The sequence below is a fragment of the Chiloscyllium punctatum genome, chromosome 44 (genome assembly GCF_047496795.1).
Source record: "Chiloscyllium punctatum isolate Juve2018m chromosome 44, sChiPun1.3, whole genome shotgun sequence".
NCBI classification, from domain to species: Eukaryota; Metazoa; Chordata; class Chondrichthyes; order Orectolobiformes; family Hemiscylliidae; genus Chiloscyllium; species Chiloscyllium punctatum.
The window spans coordinates 41,497,681-41,523,830 of NC_092782.1; the positions used below are offsets into that span (position 1 = coordinate 41,497,681).

The 26,150-nt window shown below is 48.1% G+C and overlaps 1 protein-coding gene across 1 annotated transcript in view; it reads right to left on the minus strand.

The window, feature by feature from the left end:
• LOC140466923 (uncharacterized) overlaps nucleotides 1–26,150 on the minus strand; it is a 56,164-nt gene that overhangs the window by 5,589 nt on the left and 24,425 nt on the right. The window contains exons 3-16 of the mRNA XM_072562761.1: nucleotides 25,124–25,206; nucleotides 23,264–23,436; nucleotides 20,147–20,288; nucleotides 15,447–15,565; nucleotides 14,483–14,699; nucleotides 13,802–13,982; nucleotides 12,337–12,450; nucleotides 10,626–10,781; nucleotides 9,874–10,000; nucleotides 9,472–9,632; nucleotides 8,161–8,364; nucleotides 5,644–5,829; nucleotides 4,322–4,465; nucleotides 3,674–3,775 (exon numbers count right to left, since the gene is read on the minus strand). Of these exons, the coding sequence (XP_072418862.1) occupies nucleotides 3,674–3,775; nucleotides 4,322–4,465; nucleotides 5,644–5,829; nucleotides 8,161–8,364; nucleotides 9,472–9,632; nucleotides 9,874–10,000; nucleotides 10,626–10,781; nucleotides 12,337–12,450; nucleotides 13,802–13,982; nucleotides 14,483–14,699; nucleotides 15,447–15,565; nucleotides 20,147–20,288; nucleotides 23,264–23,436; nucleotides 25,124–25,206 (2,109 nt within the window). The remainder of the gene's footprint in view (nucleotides 1–3,673; nucleotides 3,776–4,321; nucleotides 4,466–5,643; nucleotides 5,830–8,160; nucleotides 8,365–9,471; nucleotides 9,633–9,873; nucleotides 10,001–10,625; nucleotides 10,782–12,336; nucleotides 12,451–13,801; nucleotides 13,983–14,482; nucleotides 14,700–15,446; nucleotides 15,566–20,146; nucleotides 20,289–23,263; nucleotides 23,437–25,123; nucleotides 25,207–26,150) is intronic.

Genomic DNA, 26,150 nt, shown 5'->3' on the forward strand with positions numbered 1-26,150 from the left:
CCAGTTCACCCACTGAAACACACCCTCTAATGCCCCAGTTCACCCACTGAAACACACCCTCTAATGCCCCAGCTCACCCACTGAAACACACCCTCTAATGCCCCAGCTACACACTGAAACACACCCTCTTATGCCCCAGCTCACCCACTGAAACACACCCTCTAATGCCCCAGCTACCCACTGAAACACACCCTCTAATGCCCCAGCTACCCACTGAAACACACCCTCTAATGCCCCAGTTCACCCACTGAAACACACCCTCTAATGCCCCAGCTCACCCACTGAAACACACCCTCTAATACCCCAGCTCACCCACTGAAACACACCCTCTAATGCCCCAGCTACCCACTGAAACACACCCTCTAATGCCCCAGCTCACCCACTGAAACACACCCTTTAATGCCCCAGTTCACCCACTGAAACACACCCTCTAATACCCCAGCTCACCCACTGAAACACACCCTCTAATGCCCCAGCTACCCACTGAAACACACCCTCTAATGCCCCAGCTACCCACTGAAACACACCCTCTAATGCCCCAGTTCACCCACTGAAACACACCCTCTAATGCCCCAGCTCACCCACTGAAACACACTCCATAATGCCCCAGCTCACCCACTGAAACACACCCTCTAATGCCCCAGTTCACCCACTGAAACACACCCTCTAATGCCCCAGCTCAACCACTGAAACACACCCTCTAATACCCCAGCTACACACTGAAACACACCCTCTAATGCCCCAGTTCACCCACTGAAACACACCCTCTAATGCCCCAGCTCATCCACTGAAACACACCCTCTAATGCCCCAGTTCACCCACTGAAACACACCCTCTAATGCCCCAGTTCACCCACTGAAACACACCCTCTAATGCCCCAGTTCACCCACTGAAACACACCCTCTAATGCCCCAGCTACCCACTGAAACACACCCTCTAATGCCCCAGTTCACCCACTGAAACACACCCTCTAATGCCCCAGCTCACCCACTGAAACACACCCTCTAATGCCCCAGCTACACACTGAAACACACCCTCTAATGCCCCAGTTCACCCACTGAAACACACCCTCTAATGCCCCAGCTCATCCACTGAAACACACCCTCTAATGCCCCAGTTCACCCACTGAAACACACCCTCTAATGCCCCAGTTCACCCACTGAAACACACCCTCTAATGCCCCAGTTCACCCACTGAAACACACCCTCTAATGCCCCAGCTACCCACTGAAACACACCCTCTAATGCCCCAGTTCACCCACTGAAATACACCCTCTAATGCCCCAGTTCACCCACTGAAACACACCCTCTAATGCCCCAGCTACCCACTGAAACACACCCTCTAATGCCCCAGTTCACCCACTGAAACACACCCTCTAATGCCCCAGCTCACCCACTGAAACACACCCTCTAATGCCCCAGTTCACCCACTGAAACACACCCTCTAATGCCCCAGCTCACCCACTGAAACACACCCTCTAATGCCCCAGCTACCCACTGAAACACACCCTCTAATGCCCCAGTTTACCCACTGAAACACACCCTCTAATGCCCCAGCTCACCCACTGAAACACACCCTCTAATGCCCCAGTTCACCCACTGAAACACACCCTCTAATGCCCCAGCTCACCCACTGAAACACACCCTCTAATGCCCCAGCTACCCACTGAAACACACCCTCTATTGCCCCAGTTCACCCACTGAAACACACCCTCTAATGCCCCAGCTCACCCACTGAAACACACCCTCTAATGCCCCAGTTCACCCACTGAAACACACCCTCTAATACCCCAGCTCACCCACTGAAACACACCCTCTAATACCCCAGCTCACCCACTGAAACACACCCTCTAATACCCCAGTTCACCCACTGAAACACACCCTCTAATACCCCAGTTCACCCACTGAAACACACCCTCTAATACCCCAGCTCACCCACTGAAACACACCCTCTAATACCCCAGTTCACCCACTGAAACACACCCTCTAATACCCCAGTTCACCCACTGAAACACACCCTCTAATACCCCAGCTCACCCACTGAAACACACCCTCTAATACCCCAGCTCACCCACTGAAACACACCCTCTAATGCCCCAGTTCACCCACTGAAACACACCCTCTAATGCCCCAACTCACCCACTGAAACACACCCTCTAATACCCCAGTTCACCCACTGAAACACACCCTCTAATACCCCAGTTCACCCACTGAAACACACCCTCTAATACCCCAGTTCACCCACTGAAACACACCCTCTAATGCCCCAGCTACCCACTGAAACACACCCTCTAATGCCCCAGCTCACCCACTGAAACACACCCTCTAATACCCCAGTTCACCCACTGAAACACACCCTCTAATGCCCCAGCTCACCCACTGAAACACACCCTCTAATGCCCCAGTTCACCCACTGAAACACACCCTCTAATACCCCAGTTCACCCACTGAAACACACCCTCTAATACCCCAGCTCACCCACTGAAACACACCCTCTAATACCCCAGTTCACCCACTGAAACACACCCTCTAATGCCCCAGCTCACCCACTGAAACACACCCTCTAATGCCCCAGTTCACCCACTGAAACACACCCTCTAATACCCCAGTTCACCCACTGAAACACACCCTCTAATACCCCAGCTCACCCACTGAAACTCACCCTCTAATGCCCCAGTTCACCCACTGAAACACACCCTCTAATGCCCCAACTCACCCACTGAAACACACCCTCTAATACCCCAGTTCACCCACTGAAACACACCCTCTAATGCCCCAGCTCACCCACTGAAACACACCCTCTAATGCCCCAGTTCACCCACTGAAACACACCCTCTAATACCCCAGTTCACCCACTGAAACACACCCTCTAATACCCCAGTTCACCCACTGAAACACACCCTCTAATGCCCCAGTTCACCCACTGAAACACACCCTCTAATACCCCAGTTCACCCACTGAAACACACCCTCTAATACCCCAGTTCACCCACTGAAACACACCCTCTAATGCCCCAGTTCACCCACTGAAACACACCCTCTAATGCCCCAGCTCACCCACTGAAACACACCCTCTAATACCCCAGTTCACCCACTGAAACACACCCTCTAATGCCCCAGCTCACTCACTGAAACACACCCTCTAATACCCCAGCTCCCCCACTGAAACACACCCTCTAATACCCCAGCTCCCCCACTGAAACACACCCTCTAATACCCCAGTTCACCCACTGAAACACACCCTCTAATGCCCCAGTTCACCCACTGAAACACACCCTCTAATACCCCAGTTCACCCACTGAAACACACCCTCTAATGCCCCAGTTCACCCACTGAAACACACCCTCTAATGCCCCAGTTCACCTACTGAAACACACCCTCTAATACCCCAGTTCACCCACTGAAACACACCCTCTAATACCCCAGCTCACCCACTGAAACACACCCTCTAATGCCCCAGCTCACCCACTGAAACACACCCTCTAATACCCCAGTTCACCCACTGAAACACATTCCTCTTGGTCCCCATCTTCCTACCATGAAATCACCTCTCGTCAATCTCTTAACTCCTTTTTGAAGAATCTGTGCCATTATAACTGTGAGGAAGAAGGCCCTGACCTGAGACTTGCTGTTTCCCTATGAGCCCTGCTTTCCCTCCAGCCTATGATCCCTCACCTTGCGCAGGTCTCTGGTGCAATGCTCCTTCCTGTAGCTCTGGAGGAGTAGATGATCAACTGTGGATGCTCTGTTCCGGACCATGGACAGACATTCCTGCACCTGAACAGGGGAAAGGGCAGAGACAGTGAGATTTGGACAGAATGTTGATAATGTAGAGCAACACAGAACAAGAGCTAAAAATGCTGAAAGATGATCAAATGGACGTCAGACTTAAGCATTGGATTCAGGCTGATCCTTGCTGAAAGGAGCCTTAGACACACACTGAGGGGATTTGCTCTCAATGGGGTCCCTCAGGGTTTGATCTGAGATCAATGGGAATTGGTGTAGAACCAGTTTTGTAACCAGAATGTTGTAACTCCCGGTGCTAGCTGCAGGGAATTGGGAGCGGCAAGGCTGGTATGAATGGAGAGGAATATGAAGAAGTGATCAGAGATCACCTTATCTGTCATTAAGGTGATGGGCATTTCAAGGGGACAAGAGATAGTAAGATGGGGTGTGTATCATTAATATGGTCAGGGGAAGGAGTGAGTTTGAGAGAGCACATAGATGGACAATGGAGTCAAAAGAGAGAGAGATTTATGAGCTGAGATAGAGGTTAGACCAAAGGTGAGAATTCACTTGGGGCAATTCACAAGTACTACCCACTCGCAATGTCTGCCTCTTCTTATCCCGCCGTCGCTTCTCTTCAGCTTTTCTCTGAGCGTGTGCCAGGCTCTTCATCACATTCTCCTTCTCTTCATCTGACATCAGAATCATGTTCACCTCACGCTGAAGGCCAGGAATGCCGGTCTGTGGGTGACAAACGATGCTGACCACCCCAGAAACCAATGCCACAAATGTACAGAGGAACACTATTCAACCAAATTCAATCCGCAGCAGAGCAATAGCCCAGAGTCTCCCAGCTTCTCTGTCATCTTGTGACAATCTCATAGAACAGGCAGGTCCTGTCTCCTCCTTGGGCAATGCTCATTGTGTCAGCTTACATTCTAGAGGACCTGGGGAAGCCCATGAGCTGCTAACATCTGAGATGCTTGATGTCTGAGAAACGTCTGGCTAGAGTCTACATTTGGTTAAAGAGAAAGACCACAAAGTTGTACACTGATGTTTGATAAGTACAAAGATGACACACTATACTATGTATAATGCATTTTTCATTTAAATCATTGACTGTGGCTAAAATGGTGCAATCGTAGCAATGCCTGTGGCTACTCAATCCAGGTCAAACAGTAGCAATGAATAAGTTACTACAGCCTATAATATTGGATCAAATTAATAACCGTCAAGAGAGACCTGAATTAATGAAGGAAAACCAGCAGTTACACAATTAAAAGCACCGTAGAGATATTAATCTCATTAACAGTGTTCATTCAAGACAGCTTCACAAAGATCTTCCACTGTGCACAGAACCCAGGGAAAGCAATCACCACAAGGCAACAGCATTTCACATCAACACCAGAACAGACTGATAGCCAGCTGCTAATTCTTCCAACAACACCTCACCATTCCAAGGGGAAAGAAGGTGTCTGTGAAAGTGTAAAATCAATCTCTGAACACTGGGAATGACTGGAAAGGGACGTGTCTGTTTTGGGTAGAATATGCCTGATAATAAATACATGAACGGATGTCTGTGCAGCACGGGACAGATTGACATTGTGTGACTGACATTGTTGTGAAGTAACTGTGCGATGAATGAGCAACTGTCTGTGTGGAGTTTGCACATTCTCCCCGTGTCTGCGTGGGTTTCCTCCAGGTGCTCCGGTTTCCTCCCACAGTCCAAAAATATGCAGGTCAGGTGAATTAGCCATGCTAAATTCCCCATAGTGTTAGCTAAGGGGTAAATGTAGGGGTATGGGTAGGTTGCGCTTCGGCGGGGCGGTGTGGACTTGTTGGGCCGAAGGGCCTGTTTCCACACTGTAAGAAATCTAATCTAATCTAATCTAATGGAACGAAAGCTCACTGCCGCTTACCAACTCTCTGGACTTCATGTCCCCCAGGGAGAGGCCAGCTCGATCAAATCCCTCACACACACTGCTCATCGAATCCACATCCACTGAAATGGGCTGGCCACATTCTTCTTCTTGTGATTGGCTCATCCGATGGCCAGTAGAAATCCACCCCTGTTCCTCTCCTTGCCAGGCCTCAGGAACTGGATCCTTTCAAGAAAAGAAACAAATGAGAGAGCTGAAGTGTCTTGGCCGAGTTATTAATCTCATTTTTCCTTCCACTAAGCTTCTTTCTGAGGAGACATTGTTTGACAGCCAGTGATACTCCTTGCCTCATCAGTTTGTCAGGTAAAGATCCATCCCCACTGGACCCTTCAGATGGCAAAAAACTGAGAGCGTGGGGACAGGACGGATCAGTCAGACCACTTTTGGAATATTCTCATCAATACCTGACAGATAGCAAAAGGAGATGCCAGTGAGACAAGCGACAGTCTACAGGGAAAACAGAAACCTATACTTGTCTGACAGTCAAAACCACCAGCCAGTTTCTCATAAAATCTTCAGCATAAATCCTGAGAAGAGTATAAAGGAAGAAGGAGTATACTTAAGAGGAGAATCAGGAGGGCAAAACGGGGACATGAGAAAGCTTTGGCAAATAGAATTAACAAGAATCCAAAGGGTTTTGAGAAATATATTAAGGACAAAAAGGGTAACTAGGGAGAGAATAGGGCCCCTCAAAGATCAACAAGGCGGCCTTTGTGTGGAGCCACAGAAAATGGGGGAGATACTAAATGAATATTTTGCTTCAGTATTTACTGTGGAAAAGGATATGGAAGATATAGACTGTAGGGAAATAGATGGTGACATCATGCAAAATGTCCAGATTACAGAGGAGGAAGTGCTGCATGTCTTGAAACGGTTAAAGGTGGATAAATCCCCAGGACCTGATCAGGTGTACCCGAGAACTCTGTAGGAAGCTAGAGAAGTGATTGCTGGGCCTCTTGCTGAGATATTTGTATCATTAATAGTCACAAGTGAGGTGCTAGAAGATTGGAGGTTGGCAAACGTGGTACCAGTGTTTAAGAAGGGCGGTAAGGACAAGCCAGGGAACTATAGACCAGTGAGCCTGACCTCGGTGGTGGGCAAGTTATTGGAGGGAATCCTGAGGGACAGGATGTACATGTATTTGGAAAGGCAAGGACTGATTCGGGATAGTCAACATGGCTTTGTGCCTGGGAAATCATGTCTCACAAACTTGATTGAGTTTTTTGATGAAGTAACAAAGAGGATTGATGAGGGCAGAGCAGTAGATGTGATCTATGTGGACTTCAGTAAGGCGTTCGACAAGGTCCCCCATGGGAGACTGATTAGCAAGGTTAGATCTCATGGAACACAGGGAGAACTAGCCATTTGGATACAGAACTGGCTCAAAGGTAGAAGACAGAGGGTGGTGGTGGAGGGTTGTTTTTCACACTGGAGGTCTGTGACCAGTGGAGTGCCACAAGGATCGGTGCTGGGTCCTCTACTTTTTGTCATTTACATAAATGATTTGGATGCGAGCATAAGAGGTACAGTTAGTAAGTTTGCAGATGACACCAAAATTGGAGGTGTAGTGGACAGCGAAGAGAGTTACCTCAGATTACAACAGGATCTGGACCAGATGGGCCAATGGGCTGAGGAGTGGCAGATGGTGTTTAATTCAGATAAATGCGAGGTGGTGCATTTTGGGAAAGCAAATCTTAGCAGGACTTATACATTTAATGGTAAGGTCCTAGGGAGTGTTGCTGAACAAAGAGACCCTGGAGTGCAGGTTCATAGCTCCTTGAAAGTGGAGTCACAGGTAGATAGGATAGTGAAGAAGGCGTTTGGTCTGCTTTCCTTTATTGGTCAGAGTATTGAGTACAGGAGTTGGGAGGTCATGTTGCAGCTGTACAGGACATTGGTTAGGCCACTGTTGGAATATTGCATGCAATTCTGGTCTCCGTCCTATAGGAAAGATGTTGTGAAACTTGAAAGGGTTCAGAAAAGATTTACAAGGATTGGAGGATGTGAGCTACAGGGAGAGGCTGAACAGGCTGGGGCTGTTTTCCCTGGAGCGTCAGAGGTGTGACCTTATAGAGGTTTACAAAATTGAGGGGCATGGATAGGATAAATAGACAAAGTCTTTTCCCTGGGGTCAGGGAGTGCAGAACTAGAGGGCATAGGTTTAGGGTGAGAGGGGAAAGATATAAAAGAGACCTAAGGGGTAACGTTTTCACGTAGAGGGTGGTACGTGTATAGAATGAGCTGCTAGAGGATGTGGGGGAGGCTAGTACAATTGCAACATTTAAGAGGCATTTGGATGGGTATATGAATAGGAAGGGTTTGGAGGGATATGGGCCGGGTGCTAGAAGGTGGGACTAGATTGGGTTGGGATATCTGGTTAGCATGGATGGGTGGGAACGAAGGGTCTGTTTCCATGCTGTACATCTCTATGACCTCTCACCGTCCTTTCCTCTGTTAACTCTGACCCTGATCTGTGTGCTAGTACATGGTACTCACTCCGATAGTCACGTTCATCACTCTGTCTTCCTGAGTTCTGAAACTCTGTGTCCCTGTGTCGTCAAGGTCAGATACACCACTGGCTGTTTCAGTTGTGACTTCATTTACTCTATTGGAGGTGGATGGAGCTGATTCCTGTTCAATCTCCAATTTCTGTGCCCTCTCCAATGGTACTACTTTCGGGTTCGCCACTGCCTCCTGGTTCTGTAGGAGGAAGAGGGAGTACCTCATGGAAAAGACTGGTGATGCATGAAGCGAGGAAACCAGGATAAGGGGATAAATTGCCCCACAGAAAAGGTAGGGACCCTGCCCTTGTTATGAGACGTAGGAGCCTGGGTCACTGAGAAACGGCTTTACTAAATAAGTAGTTAAGAGGCTGCGACCCCCATTATAAGGCAGGAGACTGAATCAGAAGAAGGCACAATCCAGTTTGAGGCAGCAGAAGGCCATGTGAACACTGTGTGAGGGATCAGGAGGCGGTGCCCTGTGTGCAGGAATCAGGAGGCGGGGCCCTGTGTGAGGGAGCAGGAGGCGGGGCCCAGTGTGAAGGAGCAGGAGGCGGGGCCCTGTGTGAGGGAGCAGGAGGCGGGGCCCTGTGTGAGGGAGCAGGAGGCGGGGCCCTGTGTGAGGGAGCAGGAGGCGGGGCCCTGTGTGAGGGAGCAGGAGGCAGTGCCCTGTGTGAAGGAGCAGGAGGCGGGGCCCTGTGTGAGGGATCAGGAGGCGGGGCCCTGTGTGAGGGATCAGGAGGCGGGGCCCTGTGTGAGGGATCAGGAGGCGGGGCCCTGTGTGCAGGGAGCAGGAGGAGGGGCCCTGTGTGCAGGGATCTGGAGGTGGGGCCCTGTGTGCAGGGATCAGGAGGCGGGGTCTTGTGTGAAGGATCAGGAGGCAGGGTCTTGTGTGAAGGATCAGGAGGCAGGGTCTTGTGTGAAGGATCAGGAGGCCGGGGCCCTGTGTGCAGGGAGCAGGAGGCCGGAGCCCTGTGTGCAGGGAGCAGGAGGCCGGAGCCCTGTGTGCAGGGAGCAGGAGGCCGGGACTCTGTGTGCAGGGATCAGGAGGTGGGGCCCTGTGTGCAGGGAGCAGGAGGCCGGGGCTCTGTGTGCAGGGAGCAGGAGGCCGGGGCTCTGTGTGCAGGGAGCAGGAAGCCGGGGCTCTGTATGAGGGAGCAGGACAGGGGGCCCTATGTGCAGGAAGCAGGAGGTCAGTGCCCTATGTGCAGGAAGCAGGAGCTCAGTGCCCTGTGTGTGGGAGCAGGGGCCCAGGCCCCTGTGTGAGGAAGCAGGAGGCCTTTCTGGTCTGAAAGCATTCACTCACCTGTACCATTGAAAGGTCTGCCAGAATCGGGAGAGGTGTTTCATTGAGGTGGAGAACATCACCTTCGAGCTTGGCTGGGTCACTCACACAGCACTCTGAATCCCCCATCTCAGTGTCCTGGCTGCAATACACTGGACTAGAGCAAGCTCCAAGGCAGTCTACTGTCATCAACAGGATCAGACAAATTACACATTAGTGTCTTGTATGACTGCCCACTCCACAATACGAAAAAACACGAGGTAGAGGTGGGAGAGAATCAGAGACCACATTCTGTCCAGCCTCAATCCTAATGGGAAGAATGTGTGTAGGAGACCCTGATTAACAAACTCAATATCCACCTTCATCCCCATCTCCAGCCCATCACATCAACCTTTATCTCAATCTCCACACTTAGGCCCTTACCGATCTGTTCATTGTCCTTCTCTGATGTGACGTGGCCTAGTAACAGGGCTGTGAGGTTGCTATGGCAGCGGTGGTTCTGGAGGTTATCAAGCAGTGAGCAGTAAATTTGAATCAGATCATCAAGGGACTAGAAATAAAGACAGAACAGGGATGAGAGTGCATCCACCAGAAACAGCAAACATCCTTAAATACAAACTGAGGACAATACTGGGAGACAGAGCATCTCAAACAGTGCGGATCTCAATCCAGACCACTAAAACAGATCCCTAATACAAATCCCCCAATAGAGAGATCCCCAGTATGACAGATCCCCTAATGGAGAACCCCATTAGAGAGATACCCCCATACATATCCCCCAATATGGATTCCCCCAATATAGATTCCCCAGTACAGGGACCCATCTATACAGACCCACACAATATTGCGACCTCCCCAGCACAAAGACCCCCACCAATAGAGACCACCGCAAAGTAGAGACCCTCCTCCCGTTACAGAGACCCTTGCCTCAATGCAGAGTCTCACACAATTCCCAGACCTATTCTGATGCAGGGTCCCCTTCCCAATCAGGTATCCTACCCAATACAGAAAAATGCCCAAGTACAGACTCAGATACACCCCTTACAAAACAGAGCCCACCATGTACAAGGATCACTTGCCCAGAGCCCCGAACCCATATCCCTGTAACTGTGCAGCTCCCACACTCCCCAAGATGGAACAGAGTTTAAGATGCTGAGGAATGATAAATTTCTCACCTGTCCCTCGAGCTGCCGGATTAATTCTCTTGCTTCGACCAGTTGTCTCTGCTGAAGGCCTACGAGACTGCGAATGGCTGGACTTTGGTTCCTGGATTGCTCAGAAATCTCATTCCTTTCCCAATACTGACCAAAAGCCACTTTTAGGCCAGGGAGCTAGAAGTGACCAGTTATACACTTCTGATTCAAGACAGGGCTCATGGAAAAGTATCCATGTTACATCCAATAAAATATGTTCATTCAGCAAACAGAGTCTATTAAAACAGTGTACTGATAAAGCAAAAACCCACAGGGGGGGTCTGTTTACTCAGAGTATCCAATTGGAACTAGAAACCCAAACTGAAGCAATGGCTGTAATTTTCACCTGAATGTTGGGAACCTGTGCACCTTTCAGATTCCTGTTTGACAGACTCCCTTCACCAGGAGCAGATTGGGGATAACAAACAGGACACAGCTCCATCATTGGCTGTGCAATGAAGGATGATGGGTGAATGCAGGATGCTTGCATCCTGTACTGCGAGACCAGATGGAATGTTGCTGAGGGCGAGGGGCCCTGTTCCCATTAGCAGCTGTTGGAGATATCCATCCATACTGCTTCCAAGCTCAGTGACAAGGCTGTGATATGGGCCAATAGCAGCCTTGGTATTCACTGCTGGTGAGTGAGCTCTTCTCTAGCATGAACCCCATCAGGGAAGTCACCTCTTGTCTCCCACTGAGCAGTCCTCACAACAGGAGATCTCTGTATTGCTCACAAAAACATACACTGTCAAGAATAAGACTTCATTTTCCTTTCAAGTGCCTTAATTGGCTCTCATCGCTCTCATCACTGCTGCTGGGAGCTCCTTCCTAAGGAGAAAGTTGGATGGCAGAGAGCCGTAGTGGAGCCAAAGGAGGCATGTGCTTCCTCAGCCTACCACAGAGTCACCCTCTGGGTGTGAGGAAAATTCAGCTCAATGTCTCAGTCAGAAAAGCAGAATGAGGTTCCTGGTGAAGTCCAGTGATTAGAGGAAAGCTAGAATCCTTAATCTGATGAATACAGTGTTTGGATTATGTTTCCAGCATGATGTAGTGAGAGCAGGGAGGGATCCATGTATTTTTAAATTCATGCTGGGGATATAGGTGTTACTGGCATTTATTAACCTTCACTAATTGCCCTTTAGAAGGTGCTGGAAAGCCACATTTTTGAACAATTGCCATTTCATTAAAATTCTGTTCAGGCCAGAGTTCCAAACCTTTGGCCAAGAGATTGTAAAGGAATAGTGGTATATTCCCAAATGAGGGGTGTGTGTCTGTGTGTCAGTTTGTCTGGGTGTGTGTCTGTGTGAGAGTATTTGTGTCAGTATGTCTATGTAAGGGTGTGTGTCTGTGTTTGTGTGTCAGTGTGTGTGTCTTTGTGGGACTGTGTGTGGCTGTGAGCAAATGTGTCAGTTTGTTTCCTTGTGTCTGTGTGTGTCAACGTGTCTGAGTATATGGGTGTATGTGTCAGTATGACTGCAAGTGTATTAGTGTGCCTGAATGTATGGGTGTGTGTGTATGAGTGTGTTTGAGAGTGTATGGGTTTGTGTCATTATGTATTAGTGTCTGAAGGGGTGTGTGTGTGTGTATGTGTCAGTGTGTGTGTCTTTGTGTGTGTGTGTGTCTGTCTGTCTGTCTGTCTGTCAGTGTGAACAATGACGTCACTTTCGGCAGTGCAGTCCCCAGGTGTATTTACCCAATCATTGTCACTCTGACCGGGAATAACGGTGTCACTAAATCGAGATATTTCTGAGTTTGCTTCCACACCAGAAAATATCATCATCTGCTGGTAAATAAACTGGAGCAGCAACTGAAATCGAAAGAGAGTTGAGAAGGAAGATTAGAGAAGATCAGACCTTATCCCTTAATGAAAGACATCAATTTCCTTACAATATTAGTGGGAGAGGATTAAATACAGATTAAAGCTTCCCACAAAGGAGTCTTATAGCTCAGTGATAATGTCCCAACCTACAGTATCATGGCTTTTAAGTTTAAATCTCCCCTGTCCCCAGATGTGTGAACATGTCCACATAGGTTGATTAAAAATCAAACTCCTATTGTCCTCTTATACACTCTCAGGGCAGGTACAGACTTGGTTGGACACAGAATGAAGCTCCCTCTAACACTGCTGCCATCAAACACTCCAGCACAGGGACAGTTCTCCAACATTTGGTGATATGAAGTGATAAGGTATAAAGTAAGGTAGTGTCCTGTTCTCACAGGGGCACTGGGGGATTAGGAGAGACTGCATTCCAAATTAATACCAGGCACAACACCTTATCAACGGCAGTCAGGGCATTCCTAGGATGGATGGCAAGGGCATTTTGAAGTTGGAAAGGTAGGGCACACCAGAGAAATACTGGATTAGTGGTGCTGGAAGAGCACAGCAGTTCAGGCAGCATCCAACGAGCAGCGAAATCGATGTTTCGGGCAAAAACCCTTCATCAGGAATAAAGGCAGTGAGCCTGAAGTGTGGAGAGATAAGCTAGAGGAGGGTGGGGGTGGGGAGAGAGTAGCATAGAGTACAATGGGTGAGTGGGGGAGGAGATGAAGGTGATAGGTCAAGGAGGAGAGGGTGGAGTGGATAGGTGGAAAAGGAGATAGGCAGGTCGGACAAGTCAAGGAGACAGTAACTGAGCTGGAAGTTTTCCCCCACCTCATCCTAGTTTCAAACTTCCAGCTCAGTAACTGTCTCCTTGACTTGTCCGGACTTGTCCTACCTGCCTAACTTCTTTTCCACCTATCCACTCCACCCTCTCCTCCTTGACCTATCACCTTCATCTCCTCCCCCACTCACCCATTGTACTCTATGCTACTCTCTCCCCACCCCCACCCTCCTCTAGCTTATCTCTCCACGCTTCAGGCTCACTGCCTTTATTCCTGATGAAGGGCTTTTGCCCGAAACGTCGATTTCGCTGCTTGTTGGATGCTGCCTGAACTGCTGTGCTCTTCCAGCATCACTAATCCAGTGTTTGGTTTTCAGCATCTGCAGTTATTGTTTTTACCACACTAGAGAAAGATGAGTTGGCACCATGCAGGACATCTTGGGAGTCTGAGAAAGTGAAACATTAAGACAGGGACTAAAATCGATTCTCATAGAATGAATCACGTTAGTTTTGTAAAGTATACAAGATGGAGTCGTCCTCCTAATAGCAACTCACTGATTGTTCCTGCTGATGATTTTCACACAATTGTTCCAAAACCTTCCTCTGAGTTTGCAGTGTACCCAGCAATTCCACCTCACTGAGGTCAGGAGCTGTGAGTTTGGTCTGCTCTGGTTTCTGAGGAAGAGTTGAGCAGATGAATTCCTGCAGAGTGCGCACAGCTAATGTGTCACCAAACCTCGGAGAAAGTCAGTGAAAACATATTAAGTCTCCAGTATTATGCAAGCAACAGAGGAAAATCAAACCCTCAATCTGAAATCCCTGGGAGTAAATGTGCCAAAGCCTCACTCACTTCCATTAACATAGCCCGATGCTGTGTGCTTCCCTCTGAAATCTCAGTCCCTCTCTCTTCTGCCCCCAAACTCTAAACTGATCTTCCCACTCTCAAATCCCAGTCCCTCTCTCTTCTGCCCCCAAACTCCAAACTGACCTTCCCACTCTCAAATCCCAGTCCCTCTCTCTTACTGGACCCTAACTCTTCTGGCTATGATTTGAAATCTTCAAATTTCAATTGTTGGAATTTTCTACCAGTCTGCAGAGTTTAATTATAATTAGTTCCTTCCATTGGGCCCCTCTCTCAAACCTCATGCCACTCCCCCAGGATCTGGACCTCCTCTGACAGATAGCCACCCACACGATGCCCTGGATCATTTGCTGTGGAGTTTGCAATTCATATACCGTGGGTTTTGGACACTCGCTTCCCAATCAGTATTACTTAGCACAAGTGCAATTGTCTCAAATGTGTCTTGGTGCAGGGCTTGACATTGCAAGTAGTGCCGGGAAAGTAGAAACCAGCGCTTCTGAGCTGGGCTCATCGATGTGGACAAGATGAAAGATATTTCCTGTTCAAAGTGTCTCTGCAAGTCCATGAGCAAGGAAAGGGATGTAGCAACCTCTGAGATAGAAAACAGATAGAAAACAATTAGGAATGTAGGCAACGGAGTATTCCTCCAGCCCAGTTCAAATTCCAACCCCTACTCCCAAAGTTGATCCAACCTAAAACAGCTGCCAAAATTAAATCCCAAACCAGCTCACAAAATTAAATCTTAAATCAGTTCCTAAAATTAAACTCCAACCCCCTCCCAAACCTTCAACTCCCACCCCACACCGAACATTAAATTCCAACCCCATTCCCAACATTAAACCCCAACCCCACTCCCAAACCTTAAACCCCAACCCCATTCCCAACATTAAACCCCAACCCTACTCCCACCCTCAAACCCCAACCCCACTCCCAACATTAAACCGCAACCCCACTCCCAACATTAAACCCCAAACCCTACTCCCAAACCTTAAAACCCAACCCCACTTCCAACATTAAACTCCAACCCCACTCCCAAAATTAAACCCCAAACCTTAAAACCCAACCCCACTTCCAACATTAAACTCCAACCCCACTCCCAAAATTAAACTGCCAATCTTAAATCCCAGAGCCACTCCCAAACGTTAAACTCCAACCCCACTCCCAAAATGAAACCCCAACCCCACTCCCAAACCTTAAACTCCAACCCCACTTCCAACATTAATCCCTAACCCCACTCCCAACATTACATTCAAGCCCTCACTCCCAACATTATACTCCAATCCATTCCTAAACCTGAACCCTATTGGACACTGCACCCTTACCCACTGACACGCCCACCTTGGTTCCCGTTGGTGTCGCAGGAATGTGTCGTACTGCAGAATCTGCTCCTTTCCCCATCAGTAGGGGTCATTCTCTCAGAGCCTGCCTCAGGACCCATTATGCTGGACAAGCTGAAGCTGTAATTAGTAAGAGATGGAATGTAACCACTGTGCAGTCGGAGGTTAAAGATTCCTTCCAGCCCAGTCAATAATTAAGTATGGGTCAGTGTGGGTCAGGGAGATGCTCTCACGTGCTGTGTTACCTTTGTTTTCAGCCCTGGTTCTGGGCCTCTCTGCTGCTCTGTTGTCTATGGATGGAACTGTATATTTTGCAGCTAATATTAGATGCACAGAACCTATCTCGGTTGACATCTTGGATTTCAAACGGTCCTAATCCAATCCTGATCCTAGAAGGTCGAACTTTGGGTCTTGCTCATAATTCAGCTGGAGTTCGAAGATCTACCAGTGCTGGCGTTCCAGCTTCGGTTCTCACCCAGGTCCTGGAGATGATCTTTCCCGCTCCTTAAAATCACTTTGATATCTTTGAAACTCCCTGGAACCTTCCTGTATTCCTCCCAATGCTCCCAGGTGGTACTTTATCATCTACGACTTGTCTGGAATCCTATCGCCCAGAGTTAAAACAGAGTAAAATCCCAGCTGGCTTTTCTCCCTTTCCTGTAGGTGTAAACTGGGATGAGGGATGGGTTCGGGGGGAGCTAGGTGTTCGTAACTATTGAAGAGGATAGATGAGAATGTGTTACAACTGAGGCTGGAAGGATGTAATGTTGCTCATTAAACCACTCCACAGGCCACAACTTAAAATAAAAATAGCTTTCCCGGTCACTAAAATGGCTACTTTAATCCCTCATCCACATTAGGATTACATTTAAAAAAAAAGAGCGAGGTTCTTAAAAACACAATTATGGGTTTACTAACTAAACAAAACTGATTCAATGAAGGTGCAATAATTGGTGAATGTAGGTGAGGATGTCAGAGTTGAAGAATGTGGTGCTGGAAAAACACAGCAGGCCAGGCAGCATCCGAGGAGCAGGAGAATCGACGTTTCGGGCATAAGCTCTTCATCAGGAATGAGGAGGGTGTGCCAAGTGGGCTGAGATAAAAGGTAGGGAGGAGGGACTTGGGGGAGGGGCGTTGGGAAGGCGATAGGTGGAAGGAGGTTAAGGTGAGGGTGATAGGCCAGAGAGGGGGTGGGGGCGGAGAGGTCGGGAAGAAGATTACAGGTCAAGAGCGCGGTGCTGAATCCGGGGGTTGGGACTGAGAGAAGGTGGGGGGGAGGGGAAATGAGGAAGCTGGAGAAATCTACATTCATCCCGCGTGGTTGGAGGGTTCCTAGGCGGAAGGACATCTTGGAAGGACACACCAACGCTCCTAGGCGGAAGGACACACCAACGCTCTTCCTCCAGGCGTCGTGTGGCCAGAGTCTGGCGATGGAGGAGGCCATAGCCTCAGACGACCACAGGGCTGCTCTATCATTAGGGAGAGAAGGGGGGAGGACTGGTGGTAGTTTAACCTGAGGGCTACTACACCTTGGCAGAGGGAAAAGATCGAGAACGAAGCACCTTCATGGTGACCCCAGTGGTGAACATAAGCAGTCAGTAATATGGAAGTGTTTGGAATATGCTTATTCCAAACACTTTCCCACTGTGACCTCCTTTTGAGAATGATGCATGCAGGTTAGAGTGTGGAAGACCAGTCAGGGGAATGGGGTGGAACTACACAGTGGCTGTTGCTGACCCCAAAATGTCAGCTTGAGATTCCACCGAGGATCCTGGGCAGCACTTTGCTCTAAATACCCCGAAAAGGCAAACACAAACTCACAGGGAAAGAGGGGAGATGACAGACCTCTCTGCAGCCATGGTTGTGTTTTCTCCATAAAGAATGTTGGCTGATGAGTTATTTTTTAATTGAAAGGAAAACCTGTGGAATGTTCCAAAATCAGTGGCTTTAGTAATCTGGCTGGGTGTGGCCAAGTCACTAACCATGCGTGGTAACCTCTGGAGTCTTTCAGACAAGCTCACTCAGAAAGTAAAACATTGAGAAGTCTCTCCGATTACTTTTACAAAAGAACAAAGAGGTTACACTCTGAACTCAAAAAGGGGGAGCTTTCCTTTCAGAAATGGGAGAGATCAGCTGGGTAGCTCAGCACTGCAAGCTTCTTACCCGACGATTGAAGATGGGATGCCTAAATCCTCCAAGGAAAAAGTCAGGATATGAAGAGTTTTTATAGCATGAAACAAAGATAGAGCCAGGCAACTGGATGATGGTAGAGAGGGATTGAAGGAGCATGGTGTCATCAGTGGGTCCCAGTTGTCGAGATCAGGAAGTCCATGGTTCCCATACTCTTGGAGGTGAGAGTGGAGTTGGGTAAGGGTACGGTAGGAACAGTGAATGTCCTGAGCAGGAAAATCAGGGTCACAGGGTCATTGGAGAGCAGAGGTCTCCAATCCTTTTAAGCATTTTGAATTTATGTGTGATCCAGGATTTACCGCTAAGAGAATTTAAGATAAATGGCATATTTTTAGTGCTACATTTCTCTAAAATTTAGCATATATATCTATTCATTTTGTTCTCTGCTCCCAGAGTCTTAATATGACACCCGTGACTGCACATTCTCTGCCAGTGCCTTTATGTTTGAGTTGTAGTGTGAGTCTGTGAGTTGTATACAGTCCAGCAAACGGGTGTCTGTGAGGCGGGTCTGATACTTGGACTTCACTGTCTCCATTTGGAAGGAAACTGTCTCACAGACACACATGAGTCAAAGTAAGCTTTCACATTAAAAGCACAGGATTATAGGAATGGGTATTTTTCTCAGTTTATAAGTCCCCAAAAAAATCACTGTCCCCCATTCCTACTTTCAGCTCAATATTAATTTGCATAGTAATTATCTCCATACCAACTCCATTGCTATGTTAATGAATCACCTCATGAAACTGCTAACCCACCAATGTCAACTTGAAGGAATGGATTTGTGACAAACATGATGATTTGTTCCATTACATTGAGTTGCTGAAAGCAGCTGTTGAATTCTCCTGCTAACCTCCTCTGCTGGGCAAGGATGCTTTCTGGGTAGAACCATTTTTCTTTCTCTTTGATTCTTTTCTGGTATTTTCTCCAGACTTGGGAAGTGTTACAGCATTTTGGTTTTTTGGATCCAGTTTCAATTTCAAGCACATACCTTCTCGACTCATTATAGATGTCCTCACCCCTTGTTCTCTCTTTAAGGGGCAAAAGGGTGAGAAGATCCTCTTTAGTTGGTATTGTTTTTGTGAACATGGTTTTTAAAAACAGTCAGCTGAGCTGTGTGGGTGATGACAGTGGATTCATCTAACCACAGTGAGAGACATTCACAGTCCTTCAGGTCCTGCTGTAGCTGCTGAGAGATCTGGTTGGACAAAGAGGCCACTGTCTTGCATTCTGAGGAAGGGTCACTGGTCGCAAAATGTTAACTCTGATTTCTCTTCACAGATGCTGCTGGACCTGCTGAGTTTTTCCAGCAATTTCTGTTTTTGTTTCCACTCTTCTTGCTACTGCGGAAGCACCAAGTGACATGTTGTGGATTGTCATGAATGTTTCTTCTTTGTTTTTAAAAAATCATTAAACAAGATACATTGTTCTTTAATTATTTCTCTGTCAGTGAAGGATTTCTCGTGTTTTGCCGGAGCTGGTAAATGTGAAATGTGGCGTCAGTGAAGGTTTACTTTTGGCTGCTGGTTAAGGAAGAAAAACTGACTGCTGAGCTTTCAAAATGGCCTTCAGTTTGTTAACTTTCTTTGTATGAAGTAAGCTGTTCAAGGGAAAACTATCCTTGCGTTTATTATGGATCATTGTGTGGTGTTATTCCAAATCCCCCTTTTTACTTATCGATATATAAGGTAAGTGCTTATGTAATTTGTATATTTTGGATGGTCCAGGTTCAACCCTGGTCATTATTGCTTCACCTTGTTCTGTGTGGTGTCACTGGCCACACTGCAGCACAGCCTCTGGATCTGTTCCTCTGGAACATCCTGACTGGTGCTGCAGCTCCCAATCTACAGACACGGGAGGTCACTTGCATTCCCCTGATTTGTTTCTGGGCCCCTGGTCAGCCCGTGTTGCTCAGGTATTGGAATGTGGGCGTGGCAGTGCCCCCAGTCATGTTCTTTGGTCCTGAATGGACCTGTTAGAAAATCAGCTGAAGAGAAAACACTGCAGGTGTCCAGAGAATGGGCAGAGGAGCAGGACTATCTGAGCTGCCTTGCAGAGTCTACATGGACACGATGGGCTGAATAGCCTGCTGTGTTTCCAGTAGCTTCACAAATCAGTTCCAAGTATATTTCTTATTCATTTGTTTGCTTTGAGCTACTTTGCCCGACAGTCCATTTTGACCAAACTGAAACATTGTACAATAGTTGACAAAGCCATTAAGATCATGCCCTTTTTATTTAACCACTTCTGGAAATGAAATATATGCAGGAACATTGGGATTGGCATACACACAGCGAGGGAATGTGGGAAAGCAGAGAGATTAACTGTCAGTGACTTTGTAATCAACCAGTTGATTGCAATCTACATGTGGGAGATCATGAATATAGAGGTAGTGTTTACAATGGAAGAGAAATACCAGGGTTCAAAGACTAGGAGACCAGAGAGAGTGGGGATTGACAGAATTGACTGCATTCCATGTTCAGGAGGCTGTGTGTTAAACTCAACACTAGGTACCTGTACGTTCTGAAGGCTCCTGGCAGCTGGGAGAGGGTCCATGGATTGCAGTAATGGAGGACACATCGATCCATGAAAGCCTCCAGCTCTCGCACCTTCTGTCTGCTTTCTCGATCGCACGGGACAACAGAGAGCTCCTCACCTGAACAAGCGGAACACTGTATGGGACTCGGTCACATTACACCGGTTAGGGATACACAGACACACCAATTATCATCATCCAGACAGTGAAACTCGCAAAGTGCTCAGAAATATCATTCTACACTTGGAACATGACCACACACTGCACTCTCACTGAACCCCAGCAGTATTACTGTAGCCCTACTCTCACTGTACCCAAGCACTATTACTGTAACCCAGTTTCACTGTAACCCCACACACTCACGATACCCCAGCACTATTACTGTAACCCTACACTCTCACTGTACCCTAGCACTATTACTGTAACCCCTATTCTCACTGTAACCCCCAACTCTCACTGTACGCCAGCACTATTACTGTAACCTTAGTCTCACTGTAACCCCACACTCTCACTATAACCCAGCACTATTACTGTAACCCTTCTCACTGTAACCCGACACTCTCACTGTACCCTTGGACTATTAGTCTAATTCTACACTCTCACTGTAGCCCTTCACTCTAACAGTACCCCAGCACTATTACTGTAACCATACACTCACTGTACCCAAGCACTATTACTGTAACCCTACACTCTCACTGTACCCCAGCACTATTACTGTAACCCTACTCTCACTGTAACCCTACATTCTCACTGTACTCCAGCACTATTAGTATAACCCTAATCTCACTGTAACCAGCACTATTACTGTAACACAGCACTATTACTGTAACTCTACTCTCACTGTAACCCTACACTCTCACTGTACCCCAGCACCATTACTGTAACACTACTCTCACTGTAACCTTACATTCTCATGTATCCCAGCACTATTACTGTAACCCTACTCTCACTGTAACCCTACACTCTCACTGTACCCTAGCATTATTACTGTAATCCTACTCTCACTGTACCCTCACTCGATTACTGTTACCCTATTCTCACTGTAACCTTACACTCTCACTGTACCCTAGCACTATTACTGTAACACTACGCTCACTGTAACCAGACATTCTCACTGTATCCTCACATGATTACAGTTACCCTACTCTCAGTGTAACCCTACACTCTTCACTATAACCCAACACTATTACTGTAAGACTACTCTCACTGTACCCTTGAACTATTACTGTAACCCTACACTCTCACTGTACCCCAGCACTATTACTGTAACCCTACTCTCACTGTAATCCTACACGCTCACAGTACCCCAGCACTATTACTGTAACCCTACTCTCAGTGTAACCCTACATTCTCACTGTAAGCCAGCACTATTACTGTAACCCTACTCTCACTATAACCAGACATTCTCACTGTACCCCTGCACTATTACTGTAACCCTATTCTCACTGTAATCCTACACTCTCACTGTAACCAAGCACTATTACTGTAACACTACTCTCACTGTAACCAGCACTATTACTGTATCCCAGCACTATTATGGAGATAAGGCTGGAACAGGATACTGATTGGGAATGATCAGCCATGATCATATTGAATGGCAGTGCAGGATGGAAGGGCTGAATGGCCTACTCCTGCATCTATTGTCTATTGTCTATTGTCTATTACTGTAACCCTATTCTCACTGTAACCAGCACTATTACTGCATCCCAGCACTATTACTGTAACCCTATTCTCACTGTAACCCTACATTCTCACTGTATCCAAGCACTATTACTGTAACCCTAGTATCACTGTAACCCTATACTCTCACTATAACCCAGCACTATTACTGCAACCCTTCTCACTGTAACCCGACACTCTCATTGTACACTCGGAATATTACTGTAATCCTACACTCTTACTGTAGCCCTTCACTCTAACTGTACCCCAGCACTAGTACTGTAACCCTACACTCACTGTAACCCTACATTCTCACTGTACCCCAGCACTATTACTGTAACCCTAATCTCACTGTAACCCCACATTCTCACTGTACCCCAGCACTATTACTGTAACCCTAATCTCACTGTAACCCCACATTCTCACTGTACTCCAGCACTATTAGTGTAACCCTAATCTCACTGTAACTCTACATTCTAACTGTACCCCAGCACTATTACTGTAACCCTACACCACTGAACCCCAGCACTATTACTGTAACCCTACACTCACTGTACCTCAGCACTATTACTGTAACCCTACTCTCACTGTAATCCTACACTCACTGTACAACAGCACTATTACTATAACACTACTCTCACTGTAATCCTACATTCTCACTGTACCCCAGCACTATTACTGTAACCCTAATCTCACTGTAAACCTACATTCTCACTGTACCCCAGCACTATTACTGTAACCCTAATCTCACTGTAAACCTACATTCTCACTGTATCCCAGCACTATTACTGTAACCCTAATCTCACTGTAAACCTACATTCTCACTGTATCCCAGCACTATTACTGTAACCCTACACTCACTGTAACCCTACATTCTCACTGTACCCTAGCGGTATTACTGTAACCCTACTCTCACTGTAACCCTACATTCTCACTGTAGCGGTATTACTGTAACCTTACTCTCACTGGTAACCCTTTACTCTCACTGTACTTGAGCACTATTACTGGAACCCTACTCTCACTGTGTACTGACACTCTCTCATTTTACCCCGAAGTCACATGTCACCAGGTTTGAGTTCAACAGGTTGATTTGAAATCACAAGCTTTTGGAGCGTAGCCCCTTGTTCAGGTGAAATGGTGGATAACTGAAGGTGGCTATTCAGCGATTGACACTTTACTCACCCCAGCTCACACTCTTGGTCATCCGCAGAGACCTAGGACTTGACACTCCCACTCACACCATTTGTATGAGCTTTTGATCTCCCCACCCTTGATCTCTCTGCCTGTAGATGCTGTGTCTGTGTGCTTCCCTCCCATTTCACCCGATGAAGGAGCAATGCTCTGAAAGCCTGTGATTTCAAATAAACCTGTTCGACTGTAACCTGGTGGTGTGGGACTTCTGACCTTGTCCACCCCCCCGTTCAACATCACTTTACCCCACTGTTCCTGCAACATTTCCTGAAGGAGTTGCTTGGTGAGGATTTGGTATTTCTCCTCAACCAGTTGAAGAAGTTGAGTGTTGGATACTCCGTGCTCATCCTCAGTCGTCAGGCGTTTCATTTCCTGGCCATCATCGTGAATGACAGCTGACAGTCCGCCCACCGTCCACCTACAGCAAGAGGGCAGCGTGATTCCCAAAGGGTCAGGAATAAATGACTGCAGATGCTGGAATCTGTACTGACGACAACAAATGCTGGAACTCACAGCAGCTCATACAGCATCCACGGGGAGAGAGAGCAGGCTAACGCTCCTTCACCCAGAGAGTGGTGGCTGTGTGGAATGCTCTGCCCCAGAGGGCAGTGGAGGCCCAGTCTCTGGATTCATTTAAGAAAGAATTGGATAGAGCTCTTAAAGATAGTGGAGTCAAGGGTTATGGAGATAAGGCAGGAACAGGATACTGATTGGGAATGATCAGCCGTGATCATATTGAATGGTGGTGCAGGCTCGAAGGGCTGAATGGCCTACTCCTGCATCTATTGTCTATTGACTCCTCATCAGAGTTGAAGTAAAGTGTAGAGGGGACAGTGTTTCTGCTGTGGGTTTGGAGGGTTGGGTGCACTGGGGGTGGGGGATATAGGATGCTGGTGAAGAAAAGATGTTGATTGTTCAGCTCTCAAATTCCAATCACCAGCCGAATAATCAACATCTTTTCGTCACTGGCACCCTACATGCACCATTCCCAGTGCCAGCAAGCCACCCCCTGCCTCCCCCACTGACCCCCCACCCCGTGCCACATTGCATAAATGCTTCAGCCCTCCATGCTTCAGCTCTGAAGAAGAGTCATCTAGAATCAGAACGCTAGCTTGCTCTCTCTCCATGGATGCTGTGTGAGCCGCTGGGATCACCAGGATTTGTTGTCTTCAGTGAATACAGAGGCACTGTGTGACCTGGTAATCCACTCCCAGAGTAACCTCGGTCTGTGTGATCTGGTAATCCGCTCCCAGTGTAACCCTGGTCTGTGTGACCGGTAATCCACTCCCTGTATAACCCTGGTCTGTGTGATCTGGTAATCCGCTCCCAGTGTAACCCTGGTCTGTGTGACCGGTAATCCGCTCCCAGTGTAACCCTGGTCTGTGTGACCGGTAATCCACTCCCAGTGTAACCCTGGTCTGTGTGACCGGTAATCCACTCCCTGTATAACCCTGGTCTGTGTGATCTGGTAATCCGCTCCCAGTGTAACCCTGGTCTGTGTGACCGGTAATCCGCTCCCAGTGTAACCCTGGTCTGTGTGACCGGTAATCCACTCCCTGTATAACCCTGGTCTGTGTGATCTGGTAATCTGCTCCCAGTGTAACCCTGGTCTGTGTGACCGGTAATCCACTCCCTGTATAACCCTGGTCTGTGTGACCGGTAATCCGCTCCCAGTGTAACCCTGGTCTGTGTGACCGGTAATCCACTCCCAGTGTAACCCTGGTCTGTGTGACCGGTAATCCACTCCCTGTATAACCCTGGTCTGTGTGATCTGATAATCCGCTCCCAGTGTAACCCTGGTCTGTGTGACCGGTAATCCACTCCCTGTATAACCCTGGTCTGTGTGATCTGGTAATCCGCTCCCAGTGTAACCCTGGTCTATGTGACCGATAATCCACTCCCAGTGTAACCCTGGTCTGTGTGACCGATAATCCGCTCCCAGTGTAACCCTGGTCTGTGTGATCCAGTAATCTACTGTAACTGTAACCCTGGTCTATGTGCTACCCAGCACCACTCCTAGTGTAATCCCGGTGTCTTTGTGACTTGGTTCCACAGTTCGCACACAGGGTATAAAGGCCAGTGGTGTCTGAAATGCTGCTGCTTACCTGTTGCTAACCCTCTGTATTTCCCGTTCCATCTCGATGAGATACAGGGACGAAGAGCTCCAAATCTCACTCTCTGCCAGAGCCTGTGAACACATCACAAGCTCCATCACTCCCTTTCTGGTGAGTGTGTGGCTATTCATTGTCATCAAAGTACACCAGACTGAGGTTTTGGAGCTTTCCTTAACCTCCAGAGAAAATACACACACAGTCTCTCTCACTACACTCTCTCACCAGAGGTTCATCCCCAGATGTCTCTCCATCACTTGGCATCAATTTGCAGTTGCCAAATTACTCTGCACCTCCATTAACACAAGCACAACGCCTCTCTCACACACACACTCACCGCCTCTCTCACACACACACTCACCGCCTCTCTCACACATACACTCACCGCCTCTCTCACACACACACACTCACCGCCTCTCTCACACATACACTCACCGCCTCTCTCACACACACACACTCACCGCCTGTCTCACACACACATACACTCACCGCCACTCCCTCACACACACACACACTCACCGCCTCTCTCACACATACACTCACCGCCTCTCTCACACATACACTCACCGCCTCTCCCACACACACACTCACCGCCTCTCCCACACACACACTCACCGCCTGTCTCACACACACATACACTCACCGCCACTCCCTCACACACACACACACTCACCACCTCTCTCACACATACACTCACCGCCTCTCCCACACACATACACTCACCGCCACTCCCTCACACACACACACACTCACCGCCTCTCTCACACATACACTCACCGCCTCTCCCACACACACACTCACCGCCTCTCTCACACACACACACTCACCGCCTGTCTCACACACACATACACTCATCGCCACTCCCTCACACACACACGCACTCACCGCCTGTCTCACACACACATACACTCACCGCCACTCCCTCACACACACACACACTCACCGCCTCTCTCACACATACACTCACCGCCTCTCTCACACATACACTCACCGCCTCTCCCACACACACACTCACCGCCTC